This window comes from Oncorhynchus masou, chromosome 2, assembly GCF_036934945.1.
Source record: "Oncorhynchus masou masou isolate Uvic2021 chromosome 2, UVic_Omas_1.1, whole genome shotgun sequence".
In the NCBI taxonomy this organism is placed as follows: Eukaryota; Metazoa; Chordata; class Actinopteri; order Salmoniformes; family Salmonidae; genus Oncorhynchus; species Oncorhynchus masou.
The window spans coordinates 36,859,331-36,872,245 of record NC_088213.1 but is presented as its reverse complement, the minus strand read 5'-3'; the positions used below and the strand labels follow the sequence as shown (position 1 = coordinate 36,872,245).

The following is a 12,915-nucleotide window of genomic DNA, read 5'->3' as shown; positions in this document are numbered from 1 at the left end:
ATTCAGGACAACCATCCAGCATCCAGTCACCTGAGATATTACTGAGCTATAACTCCTAGCTATGTTTGGAGTCTACTCTTTGACCTGAATGAGAAGCATTCTGACACCGGCCACCAGGCTGTCTGACTCCGTGTTTAACGGTTCTGGGGAAACACCGGTGGTGACAACCACTCAGGTCAATAAAACAGCAAAGCTCCAAATACAGTAGCAGACTTGAATCATTATCATGACACAGAGCCACTCTCCTAGACCTGGAGCGAGGCCAGTCCCAGGCTCATTTACAACCCTCCCGTCTCTCCCTGCCTGCCCCAACCCGCCCGCCCGCCCAACACAACAATAAACACAGTAACCTGGCCTCGTCATCGCTCTTATGGAGAATGTTAAATGACACAATACACTGGCCGGGCCTTCTGTTCTGTTCCTGGAAATTCCACCGGACAGCCTTGGGAGCCGGTCCAGCAGTGATTCGATAGATACCCTCGTAATGTAATGTCACAGCTCCATTTAAAACAAGACAGTGTATCTCTTGGCAGACATCTTGGACAGCTGTTTCATTAGCGCAGTAGATCAAAAATAATGGAGCGTTTGATTACGCCGACGACACTGCCAGCCATGCACATATGGCATGTAGCTTTGTTACAGTGGATGGATGGCTGCATGCATGAATGGATATAGTGTTATTGCCATACAGAATGAGTACAGTCCCTGTTGCTTTCAGCACACAATTCAATAGAACACACTTAGTATATGTATCTCCATGGCTGTACGTTAACTTACGTGTTGTTGTTCCTGAGCTTGACGTGCCCTCCAGGCTCCAGGATCTGCCCGTTCTTCAGCCAGGTGAGGTGGGGCACAGGGTCGCCCTGCGCCTGGCAGGTGAAGATAGCAGTGGTGCCCACCGGCCGGGAGATGGACTGGGGAGGCTGCACAAACTCTGCCGGGGCTGTGGCAGTCGCAGAGGAAAGAGAAAGACAGATAGTGGGCTACTTACTAACTGAATATAAAGTGCCTTGCTACACAGATATAGTAACCTGCTGACAGGGTCTTTCTTATTCCCCATACTATGCTGCACAACAACTATGATTTTTCACCAGTGGTCAGAAAACATAAGCTACCAAGGTATTTTGAAAAAGCAGGAAGCTCCCAGAGCTTCTAGAGGGAATTATAAAAGGGGAGGAAGGAATAAAGGCGTATTATCCTGGGCTTAATCCAGCCTAATCACATTGATCACAATTAGATTGTGTGTGGGGAGGGGGATTAGAGACAGATTTTAGCATAACAATTATTTATTTATTTATTTTATTACCCCTTTTTCTCCCCAATTTCGTGGTATCCAATTGTTGTAGTAGCTACTATCTTGTCTCATGGCTACAACTCCCGTACAGGCTCGGGAGAGACGAAGGTTGAAAGTCATGCGTCCTCCGATACACAACGCAACACAGCGTGCATCCAACCCGGAAGCCAGCCGCACCAATGTGCCAGAGGAAACACCGTGTACCTGGCAACCTTGGTTAGCGCGCACTGCGCCTGTCCCACCACAGGAGTCGCTGGTGCGCGATGAGACAGGGACATCCCTACCGACCAAGCCCTCCCTAACCCGGACGACGCTAGGCCAATTGTGCGTCGCCCCACGGACCTCCCGGTCGCGACAGAGCCTGGGCGCAAACCCAGAGTCTCTGATGGCACAGCTGGCGCTGCAGTACAGCGCCCTTAACTACTGCGCCACCCGGGAGTCCCTTAGCATAACAATTATTAGCTGAGGATCAGATTATCATCATTGGAACTGAGAAGCAGATCTAGGAACACAAAAAGGGAGGAGGAGGAGGAAGAGGAAGAGGAGAGAACAGGGAATCTATTCACAAATGCAGAATAACTGGTATAGAACACATCAACTGAGTGAAAGGCAATGCAGTGCAGATACAGTATCTTTCCCGAAAGTCTTTCAGTGCACAATTTCACAGCTACTGACCTTCAGCCTCCAGCCAATGATCCCTCCCTCCCTCCCTCCCTCCCTCCCTCCCTCCCTCCCTCCCTAGGAGTCATTCTTTCCCTCCTCTCTTTGAGCTATGAGCCATGCTCCGTTTGCGCTAATTGACACAAAGCTACAGGTAATGCAAATCTCTATTACCTCTTAATTAAACAGTGTTTAGTATCGCCTCAAATGTGTGATTACACTCCTCCGGATCTGATCAGAGCTGTTTGTTGTTATTGCTGTTGCTATTTCTGTTGGGGTAATTATCTCCCCTCATTATTCATAGCTGCAGGTATTATTAGCCACATCAATATTTTCATATATGAAAGAGTTATTTTCATAATAACTTCCTAATGAGTGGGAAGACAATGAGACTGCAATTAGGGATCATCTAGTCGTAATTTAGAATGAGATCATTCCCACAATCAGCAACTATTTTCCCTTCAGCAGGTTTATTTGCCAGTCAGCTATCCTTCTGGTTCTAATCTTTAATCAAATCAAAGTTTATTTGTCACGTGCGCCATATACAACAGGTATTTACAGTGAAATGCTTATTTACAGTAATAGTGCAAAAAAGGTATTAGGTGAACAATAGGTAAGTAAAGAAATAAAACAACAGTAAATAGACAGGCTATATAGAAGAGTGAGGCTATAAAAGTAGCGAGGCTACATACAGACACCGGTTAGTCAGGCTGATTGAGGTAGTATGTACATGTAGGTATGGTTAAAGTGACTATGCATATATGATGAACAGAGACTAGCGAGGCTACATACAGACACCGGTTAGTCAGGCTGATTGAGGTGGTATGTACATGTAGGTATGGTTAAAGTGACTATGCATATATGATGAACAGAGACTAGCGAGGCTACATACAGACACCGGTTAGTCAGGCTGATTGAGGTGGTATGTACATGTAGGTATGGTTAAAGTGACTATGCATATATGATGAACAGAGAGTAGCAGTAGCGTAAAAGAGGAGTTGGCGGGTGGTGGGTAGCGGGACACAATGAAGATAGCCCGGTTAGCCAATATAGCAGCCCCCCCCAACCCCCGTTTTTACTATGCTGCGACACATTAACTATGCAAATAGTCCGGGTAGCCATTTGATTACCTGTTCAGGATTCTTATGGCTTGGGGGTAAAAACTGTTGAGAAGCCTTTTTGTCCTACACTTGGCACTGCTTGCCATGCGGTAGTAGAGAGAACAGTCTATGACCTGAGTGGCTGGGTCTTTGACAATTTTTAATTTTCCTCTGACACCGCCTGCTGTAGAGGTCCTGGATGGCAGGCAGCTTAACCCCAGTGATGTACTGGGCCGTACGGACAACACTCTGTAGTGCCTTGCAGTCAGAGGCCGAGCAATTGCCGTACTAGGCAGTACCAGTGCTCTCGAGGATCTCAGGACCCATGCCAAAATTGTTTTGTTTCCTGAGGGGAAATAGGTTTTGTCATTCCCCTTTCACGACTGTCTTGGTGTGTTTGAACCATTCTAGTTTGTTGTTGATGCTCTAAAGGAACTTGAAGCTCTCAACTTGCTCCACTACAGCCCCGTCGATGAGAATGGCGTGCTCGGTCCTCCTTTTCCTGTAGTCCACAATCATCTCCTTAGTCTTGGTTACGTTGAGGGATAAGGTTGTTATTCTGGCACCACCCGGCCAGGTCTCTGACTTCCTCCCTATAGGCTGTCTTGTCATTGTCGGTGATTAGGCCTACCACTGTTGTGTCATCTGAAAACTTAATGATGGTGTCGGAGTCGTGCCTGGCCATACAGTCGTGGGTGAACAGGGAGTACTGGAGGGGACTGAGCATGCACCCCTGGGGAGCTCCAATGTTGAGGGTCAGCGTGGCAGTTGTGTTGATACCTAACCTCACCACCTGGGGGAGGCCCGTCAGGAAGTCCAGGATCCAGTTGCAGAGGGAGGTGTTTAGTCCCAGGATCCTTAGCTTAGTGATGAGCTTTGAGGGCACTATGGTGTTGAACGCTGAGCTGTAGTCAATGAGTAGAATTCTCACGTAGGTGTTCCTTTTGTCCAGGTGGGAAAGGGCAGTGTGGAGTGCAATAGAGATTGTATCATCTGTGGATCTGTTTGGGCGGTATGCAAATTGAAGTGGGTCTAGGGATTCTGGGATAATGGTGTTGATGTGAGCCATTACCAACCCTTCAATCTATATTGTCTTCCTGTAAACAAACCCTCCCCTTTCCAGTTCTAGTTATTTAGCATCCTCTATCTAAACTATCTTCCTGTAAACAAACCCTCCCCTTTCCAGTTCTAGTTATTTAGCATCCTCTATCTAAACTATCTTCCTGTAAACACTCCCGTTTCCAGTTCTAGTTATTTAGCATCCTCTATCTAAACTATCTTCCTGTAAACAAACCCTCCCCTTTCCAGTTCTAGTTATTTAGCATCCTCTATCTATACTATCTTCCTGTAAACAAACCCTCCCTTTCCAGTTCTAGTTATTTAGCATCCTCTATCTATACTATCTTCCTGTAAACAAACCCTCCCCTTTCCAGTTCTAGTTATTTAGCATCCTCTATCTAAACTATCTTCCTGTAAACAAACCCTCCCGTTTCCAGTTCTAGTTATTTAGCATCCTCTATCTAAACTATCTTCCTGTAAACAAACCCTCCCCTTTCCAGTTCTAGTTATTTAGCATCCTCTATCTATACTATCTTCCTGTAAACAAACCCTCCCCTTTCCAGTTCTAGTTATTTAGCATCCTCTATCTAAACTATCTTCCTGTAAACAAACCCTCCCCTTTCCAGTTCTAGTTATTTAGCATCCTCTATCTATACTATCTTCCTGTAAACAAACCCTCCCCTTTCCAGTTTTAGTTATTTAGCATCCTCTATCTAAACTATCTTCCTGTAAACAAACCCTCCCCTTTCCAGTTCTAGTTATTTAGCATCCTCTATCTAAACTATCTTCCTGTAAACAAACCCTCCCCTTTCCAGTTCTAGTTATTTAGCATCCTCTATCTAAACTATCTTCCTGTAAACAAACCCTCCCCTTTCCAGTTCTAGTTATTTAGCATCCTCTATCTAAACTATCTTCCTGTAAACAAACCCTCCCCTTTCCAGTTCTAGTTATTTAGCATCCTCTATCTATACTATCTTCCTGTAAACAAACCCTCCCCTTTCCAGTTCTAGTTATTTAGCATCCTCTATCTATACTATCTTCCTGTAAACAAACCCTCCCCTTTCCAGTTTTAGTTATTTAGCATCCTCTATCCATCTAATTCTCATCTTAAGAGAAGAGGTGTTACGATGGTTTTCTAATCTCAGCTATCTCCATACTGTCACCCGGTCAGTAAAAGTGCGGGACCTGAAATTCACACCATTCTAGGCACTGTGGTATGACGAGGATTAGGTTGGCTCGACCCTCCTGTCCATCTCTCTCTCCAACTCCCTTTTCATCTCTCCATCTCCATCTCTCTCTCTCTCTCTCCCTTTTCATCTCTCTCTCTCCATCTCTCTCTGTTTGCTCTTTAGAGGCTGTGTGTATGTGAGTAGGGGCTGGAGGGAAGGGCTGGAGGGAGGCAGGGGGATGGTGGGTCAGGGAGAGTATTGATGTGCAATTGTGGTGCGGGTCTGATCAGCACTCTTTCCCCCATTCCCTCTCTATCTTTCGCTCTCTGTCTTTCAATCCTCTCCTCTCTCTCTCTAACCTTCTCCCTTTCCCTCTCCCCCTACTCTCTATTACTCTCTTCCCCAATCTCTCTTTTCCATTTCTCTCTCTCTCTCTCTCTCTCTCTCCCTCTCCCCTCACTTTCTCACTCTGAGGTAAATGAAGGGTAGTGCAGTGAGCAGAAGGCCGCTGTGCCAACCATATGGCCAGAAAGATTACATCAATTCTCTTAAGCAACAGCCTACCTTACTCTGATCAAAACATTTGGCCGGACGGCGGGAGAGAGTCGCATGTATGCTGCTACTCTATACAGTCACCGAGGCCTTATCACCATAACAACCCTCTCATAGCCAGACAGTCAGTCAGTCATATGCGCCCCGACTGTGAAATACGTCCAGGAGAACATTTCTGCCATGAGAATATGAAGCAATGCTTCTTGAAGGCTGTGTCCACATGAAGGCTTCAGCCATTTCTTATCATAAAACACATGTATTGTATATCGCACCAGATCGTTAGCTGAGGGCGCGTTCTAGTTTTCACTGATCGATAAAGAAACCAGACATCGACACATAATCAACAGCATGGCTTTCTTCCAGAGCCTTCTATAGCAGGGCCTTGTCTAACAACAGACAGGAAGTTTCAATGAAATATTGACTGGGAGCAGTATTGCTATTGGCTGGGGCCAAGGGCAGGGTTCTTAAGCTGATAAGCATGTGAGGAACACGCTGAATGCCTTCTGCTACTAACCACCTCCAACTGGTAGAAAATGTGTAAGAAATTGCACAGCGAATGAGACACACACACATCTGTTTTACTAACCTTGTGGGGACCTAAAATTAATTTCCATTCAAAATCACACACATAAACACACCAGTGGAGGCTGGTGGGAGGAGCTATAGGAGGATGGGCTCATCCTCTTATAGCTCCTCCCACCAACCTCCACTGACACACACACACACACACACACACACACACACACACACACACACACACACACACACACACACACACACACACACACACACACACACACACACACACACACACACACACACACACACACACACACACACACACACACACACACTATCCTGAGTGGGTGTGTAACTAAAGGGTCACCTTGGACCACCAGACGTCCCTGAGCGGTTCTGCGTACACGGGTCCCTGGTTTGTTGGCAGCACAGACGTAGACGCCAGAGTGCTGGACTCCGACATCTGTGATCATCAGGTTCCCTGTACCCAGCACCTGGATGCCCTCCACACCTATCGGACGGCCATCTGAGGAGAGAGGAGAGGAGGAGAAAAGAGAAGAGGAGGAAAGGAAGGGAGGGGAGGGGAGGAGAGTAGGAAATAGGACAGGAGATGAAATTAGGGAAGGGATAGAGATAGAGAGAAAGAGAGAGAAGTGGAGGAAAGGAGTGAGATAGCAAATTAGCTGAGTTAGCTTAGAATAAAAAATAAAAAACACTTTAAATATACTAAAAAAGGCTATAAAAATACCAAGGGAGATAAATGATTGATTAAACATACTATAATGTACACAAAATATTCAACGTTGGAGAAGAGGAGACGCTAGAGGTGACTGTATAGTTCCCTTAAGGAAAAGCAAATTTAGTAAATCCGTTTTCTCTGTGAGAGCTTCCCATGTCTGGAATACACTGCCATCAGACACACATAACTGCACCACCTATCACACTTTCACAAAAAACATGAAGACATGGCTAAAGGTCAATCAGATTTGTGAACATGGTCCCTAGCTGTGTAATGCTGCTTTCCATGTCTGTAGTCTGTAGCTTGTGAGGTGTGGAAACACTTTGTTGCTTTTATGGATTTTGTTTTGTTGCTTTTTGTTCTATGTTGCTCTGTCTGTATGCTACGTCTTGCTTGTCCTATGTTGTTCTGTCTGTATGCTATGTCTTGCTTGTCCTATGTTGCTCTGTCGGTATGTTACGTCTTGCTTGTCCTATGTTGCTCTGTCGGTATGTTACGTCTTGCTTGTCCTATGTTGCTCTGTCTTTATGCTATGTCTTGCTTGTCCTATGTTGCTCTGTCTTTATGCTATGTCTGGCTTGTCCTATGTTGCTCTGTCTGTATGCTATGTCTTGCTTGTCCTATGTTGCTCTGTCTGTATGCTACGTCTTGCTTGTCCTATGTTGCTCTGTCTGTATGCTACGTCTTGCTTGTCCTATGTTGCTCTGCGTGTGCTCACTGCTCAATGATTGTCTATGTTGTAATTGTTTTTAATAACCTGCCCAGGGACTGCGGTTGAAAATTAGCCGGCTGGCTAAAACCGGCACTTTTACTGAAACCTTGATTGATGTGCACTGTCCCTGTAAAAATCAAATGAAGTCAATAAAATTGCCCCATACCGCTGCAAAACACATTCCACAGTAAATATCAGAGCAGTTCTCACAAGTGTGACAGAGCACGTCTTGTGAGAATCACCATATTCAGTAGAAAGGTGGCAAACGAGGCGAGTGCATTGGGTGAGGGCCAAGGCCACGCCGACACAGTCAGTGACGCAGAAGAACTATGTTGCCACGACTCCATTATGTGTTAGTGTGTGTAATTGTTTGTGTGTGTGAGGGGGTCTGTTTTACATCCCCAGTCCCGTCCTCCCCACCCCACTCTGACAGGCTAGTGACACACACACATACATGCACATGCACACGCACACACACCAGTTTGATCTCACGGTTTGACAAAGCCCACTACTGCCTTAGGCACACCATGCTTTAAAGTGGGGAAATGCCCTCTGAGCAGGCAGAGCTACATGGATAAGCTAGGCTGCCACTCCCCTCTGTCCCTCCATCAAATACCCTGTCCTGCTCTCTGTCTCTTCCTATTTCAATGGCCTTATAATGGGGACCAACAATGACATGGCACAGCCAAAGATATTTCAGTCCCTCTCTATCTTTGTAACATCTGCGTCTTGTGTGTCCCGGCTTAAGAGTGTTAAAGGGCTGTGTGGGGGACATGGCCGCTATGCTAAAAGCCTGCAGAGAAAGCAGACTGGCCATCCTCCTCTCCTCACATCTTCAAACAGACAGCTAGCAGACAGCTAGCCAGCCAGCCAGAGACTGGGGCCATATGGCCTTGCCCAGGCCTTTTATAGGAGGGCAACACACGTCTCCTCTGTGAACACTGTGTGCATCTGAGCAGAGCCACCACAAGGAAAGGGAGGGGCATTGGGAAACACTCCACAAACCTGGACCCCGACAAGACAATGCACTGTGGGCTGAAGAGAAACACGAGAATGGGAAAAGGTGGACAGTGCATCCAGACAGAGTTCACGAGAATGCCTTCAAAATAGAATATAAAAACCTCAGCCCTTTCTGTGTTCTTGTAGCTGCAGCGGACAGCACCAGCAGTGGGCTGTAGGCTACAGGATTTTCAGTAGAACATAGGAACCTATTATTCAGACATATTTACAATCCAATTGAAACAGCCTGGTCAGCTAAGTCAGCCAGTGGAGTTTCTTATTGACTGTAGTAGAAGCTATGGCTAGAACAGTATAACTTAAACATGCTCCATGGTACTATTAAGTGCAAGCCTCAGGCTCTCAGCCTGACCCTCCCACTCCCAGCCCAAGTCCAGTGACATAACTAAAGGGATTCAGCTAGGAGTGGCTAAACAACTGTGAACCATATAATGGGCGTTATTACCCCTCTACAATAAGCCTGACTCAAGTCGGGCTAGCTGCTGAGTGAACTGTAAAATCAACAGAGTTGGACACAGTTTACAGATCCTCCATGGCTACCTCTTATCTCTCCAGACACACTCTCTCTCACAGAAACTTGATCTCTCTCTCGCTCTCTATCTGTCTGTGTGTGTGTGTGTGTGTGTGTGTGTGTGCTGTCTGAATGGATGCCGCTATCTCTATGTCAGTCTGTAATGTAGTTAGTGTCAAAGCAGGCAGAGAGCCAGCAAAAAGTAGCCCAGAGAGCACCAGTGCTGATGAATGAAAAGCTCCAAACAAACTCTGGCATTAAGGAATGACTGATGTGAATCTATTAAATTCATTATCCAGCTTATCCCCAGGCCGTCACTCCCTGTAATCTAATACACTAAAATCCAGAGGCGTCATGCCCACAAGGAGACGTGCCCCCTCAGATTTGTCCTGTTTTTACATTTTTCAGATGTTAAATTAAGAACTTTTTTTTAAAGCCCCCGCTTCATCATCATTATTTATAAAAACATATCTGTCAGCAGTATTTTGCAGAGGGGACATACTGACTATCACCCCCCATTCTTCCCAGATGCACCACAGAGCAAAGATATGCTACGTCAGCGGAGGAGAGAGAGTGTGGAGTGACAGACACAGTGTATGATTTGATTTTAACTGCCGGTGATGGGCAGGACTCACAGGAGGAATGTTTGTAAATGAATTTGATCAAGGTATGTGGCCTATTGATTCCTTTTTGATGAATAAATAAAACAAAAAATGTTGTTTTTCTCTGTAATACTAGTCACCTAGCAATTTTATGAAGTTGGCTTTAGCTAGCCCAGATAGGTTCCCAATCTCCCAACCTCATAATTAGCTACTGAGCCATTTCAGGCTATAACTCAAGATAGAGTAGCTTGTATAACTATCTCTGCTGGCTTGCCTGCAGGCAAGGCTGCAAGACTTTAGGAAATACTAAAATAGCTTTAAATATTTGGTTATTGTACTATATACCGGTGTGGCAGTTCTAGTAAACATCTAAGGCATAAAAGTTCTTAAAGCTGCAATATGTCACTTTTAGGGCAACCTGACCAAATTTACATAGAAATGTGAGTAATAGATCTGTCATTTTCATCGAAAGCAAGTCTAAGAAGCGGTTGACCTGTTCTATGTGTGATATTTCTATGCTTCCCGTTCTTAACCTCTTATGGATCCCTTCACGTGCCAATCCCTTTAGCAGGATCGATTTGACAACATCCAGTGAAATGGCAACGCGCCAAATTCAAACTACAGGAATATCAATATTCAACATTCACAAACATATATATGCTATACATCAAAATAAAGCTTAACTTCTTGTTAATCCAGCTGCTGTGTCAGATTTCAAAAAGGCTTTACGGCGAAAGCAGACCATGCAATTATCTGAGGACAGCGCCCTCATACAAACACATGAAAATCATATTTCAATCAGACAGGTGCGCCACAAAAGTCAGAAATAGCGATATAATTAATGCCTTACCTTTAAAGATCTTCCTCTGTTGGCACTCCAAAATGTTCCAGAAACATCACAAATGGTCCTTTTGTTCGATAATGTCCTTCTTTATGTCCCAAAAATATCCATTTATTTGATTCAGAAATACACCGGTTTCAACTAGCCCAGCATGCCTACAAAGTATCTAATAAATTACCTATAAACTTGGTCCAAACATTTCAAACAACATTCCTAATCCAACCTCAGGTACCCTAAAACGTAAACGATCGATCAAATTTAAGACGGAATAAACTGTTCCTAATACCGGATAAAAACATTGTGAAGCGCGTTCCAGTTCACGCGCACCAACACAGTAGAGTCCACCTGTAGTGACACTTACAATAAACAGCACTAACTCTTAATTTCTCAAAAGAAAAACATCAACCAATTTCTAAAGACTGTTGACATCTAGTGGAAGCCATAGGAACTGCAACCAGGTTCCTCATAAATAGGGCTTCCATTAGAAAACAATTGGAAAACACAATGACCACAAAAATAAATTTCCCTGGATGGATTGTGCTCGGTGTTTCATCTGCCAAATCAGTTATACTCACAGACATTATTCTAACAGTTTTAGAAACTTCAGAGTGTTTTCTATCCAAATCTACTACTTATATGCATATCCTAGCTTCTGGGCCAGAGTAGCAGGCAGTTTACGTTGGGCACACTTTTCATCCGGACGTCAAAATACTGCCCCCGAGCCTTAAGAAGTTTTAAGTTCCGTTTTTGGGTCTTTTATTTTAGTATTGTACACCAACTTCAAACAGCAGAAAATACAAAAAGATGTTTCACAGCAGGTTATATTGTACAATGATTCTCTACACTATGCATTGCTTGTTTGTCACAAACTGAAATTGGGTGAACTATTTAAATTTTTTAAATGTATTTTTATTTTTATGTAACCCCTTTTTTCTCCCCAATTTCATGGTATCCAATTGGTAGGAGTTACAGTTTTCTCTCATCGCTGCAACTCCCATACGGACTCAGGAGAGGCGAAGGTCGAGAGCCATGCGTCCTCCGAAACATAACCCAACCAAGCCGAGGAAACATCTGGCGACCTGGTCAGCGTGCACTGCGCCCGGCCCGCCACAGGAGTCGCTAGTGCATGATGAGACAAGGATATCCCTGCCGGCCAAAACCTCCCTAACCCGGACGTCTCTGGGCCAATTGTCCACCGCCCCATGGGCCTCCCGGTCGTGGCCGGCTGCGACAGAGCCTGGACTCAAACCCAGAATCTCTGGTGGCACAGCTAGCCTTAGACCACTGCGCCACCCGGGAGGCCCTTATTTGAATTTTAGCAAACAGGAAATGGCAGAGCAATTTCTGCATATTGCACCTTTAAAGAATCAATGTACATCATTAATTAAAATTACAATTGAAAAGCTAAAGAGGTATGCTTAGATAACCTATGCAGAAAATCATATATAGAGATGGCGTCAACAGACACGACAGCTCTGCTTCTAGCTCCTGCAGTATTTAGATTTGTTTGTGTGTAATTTCTTACATTATTAGACCAGAACATTTTTTGTGTTATTACATACAGCCGGAAATAACTTTTGGATATCAGAGTGGCGGTAACTCACCAGCATTACGACCAGGAACACGACTTTCCCGAACTGGACCCTTCATTCTCACCTCCCAGGTGAATTGAACTTATCCCAGAGGCTGCTCCAATACGCCGCCGGTGGAGAGAGGTATTCAGAGTGGACTTCTAGTCCGACTCACGAGGCGTGCACGCCATCCACCACTTCTGAGTATATTACTCGCCAATGTTCAGTCTCTGGACTATAAAGTAGTCGAGCTAAGGGCGAGGATCTCCTTCCAGCTAGACATCAGGGACAGTAACATACTCTGTTTCACGGAATCATGGCTATCTCCGGTTATACTGTCCCCGTTCTTAAAGGTGCTCTGTGCAACTGGGTCCTGGACTTCCTGACGGGCCAACCCCAGGTGGTGAAGGTAAGATACAACACCTCCACTTTGCTGATCCTCAACACAGGGGCCCCACAAGGGCGCATGCTCAGCCCCCTCCTGTACTCCTTGTTCACCTATGACTGCGTGGCCACGCATGCCTCCAACTCAATCATCATGTTTGCAGACGACACAACAGTAGTAAGCC

At 45.2% G+C, this 12,915-nt stretch overlaps 1 protein-coding gene across 1 annotated transcript in view; it reads right to left on the bottom strand.

Annotated features, from left to right (window-relative positions):
- Positions 1–12,915, bottom strand: part of LOC135554107 (immunoglobulin superfamily DCC subclass member 3-like) — a 111,914-nt gene that overhangs the window by 27,426 nt on the left and 71,573 nt on the right. The window contains exons 5-6 of the mRNA XM_064986169.1: positions 6,721–6,879; positions 778–943 (exon numbers count right to left, since the gene is read on the bottom strand). Of these exons, the coding sequence (XP_064842241.1) occupies positions 778–943; positions 6,721–6,879 (325 nt within the window). The remainder of the gene's footprint in view (positions 1–777; positions 944–6,720; positions 6,880–12,915) is intronic.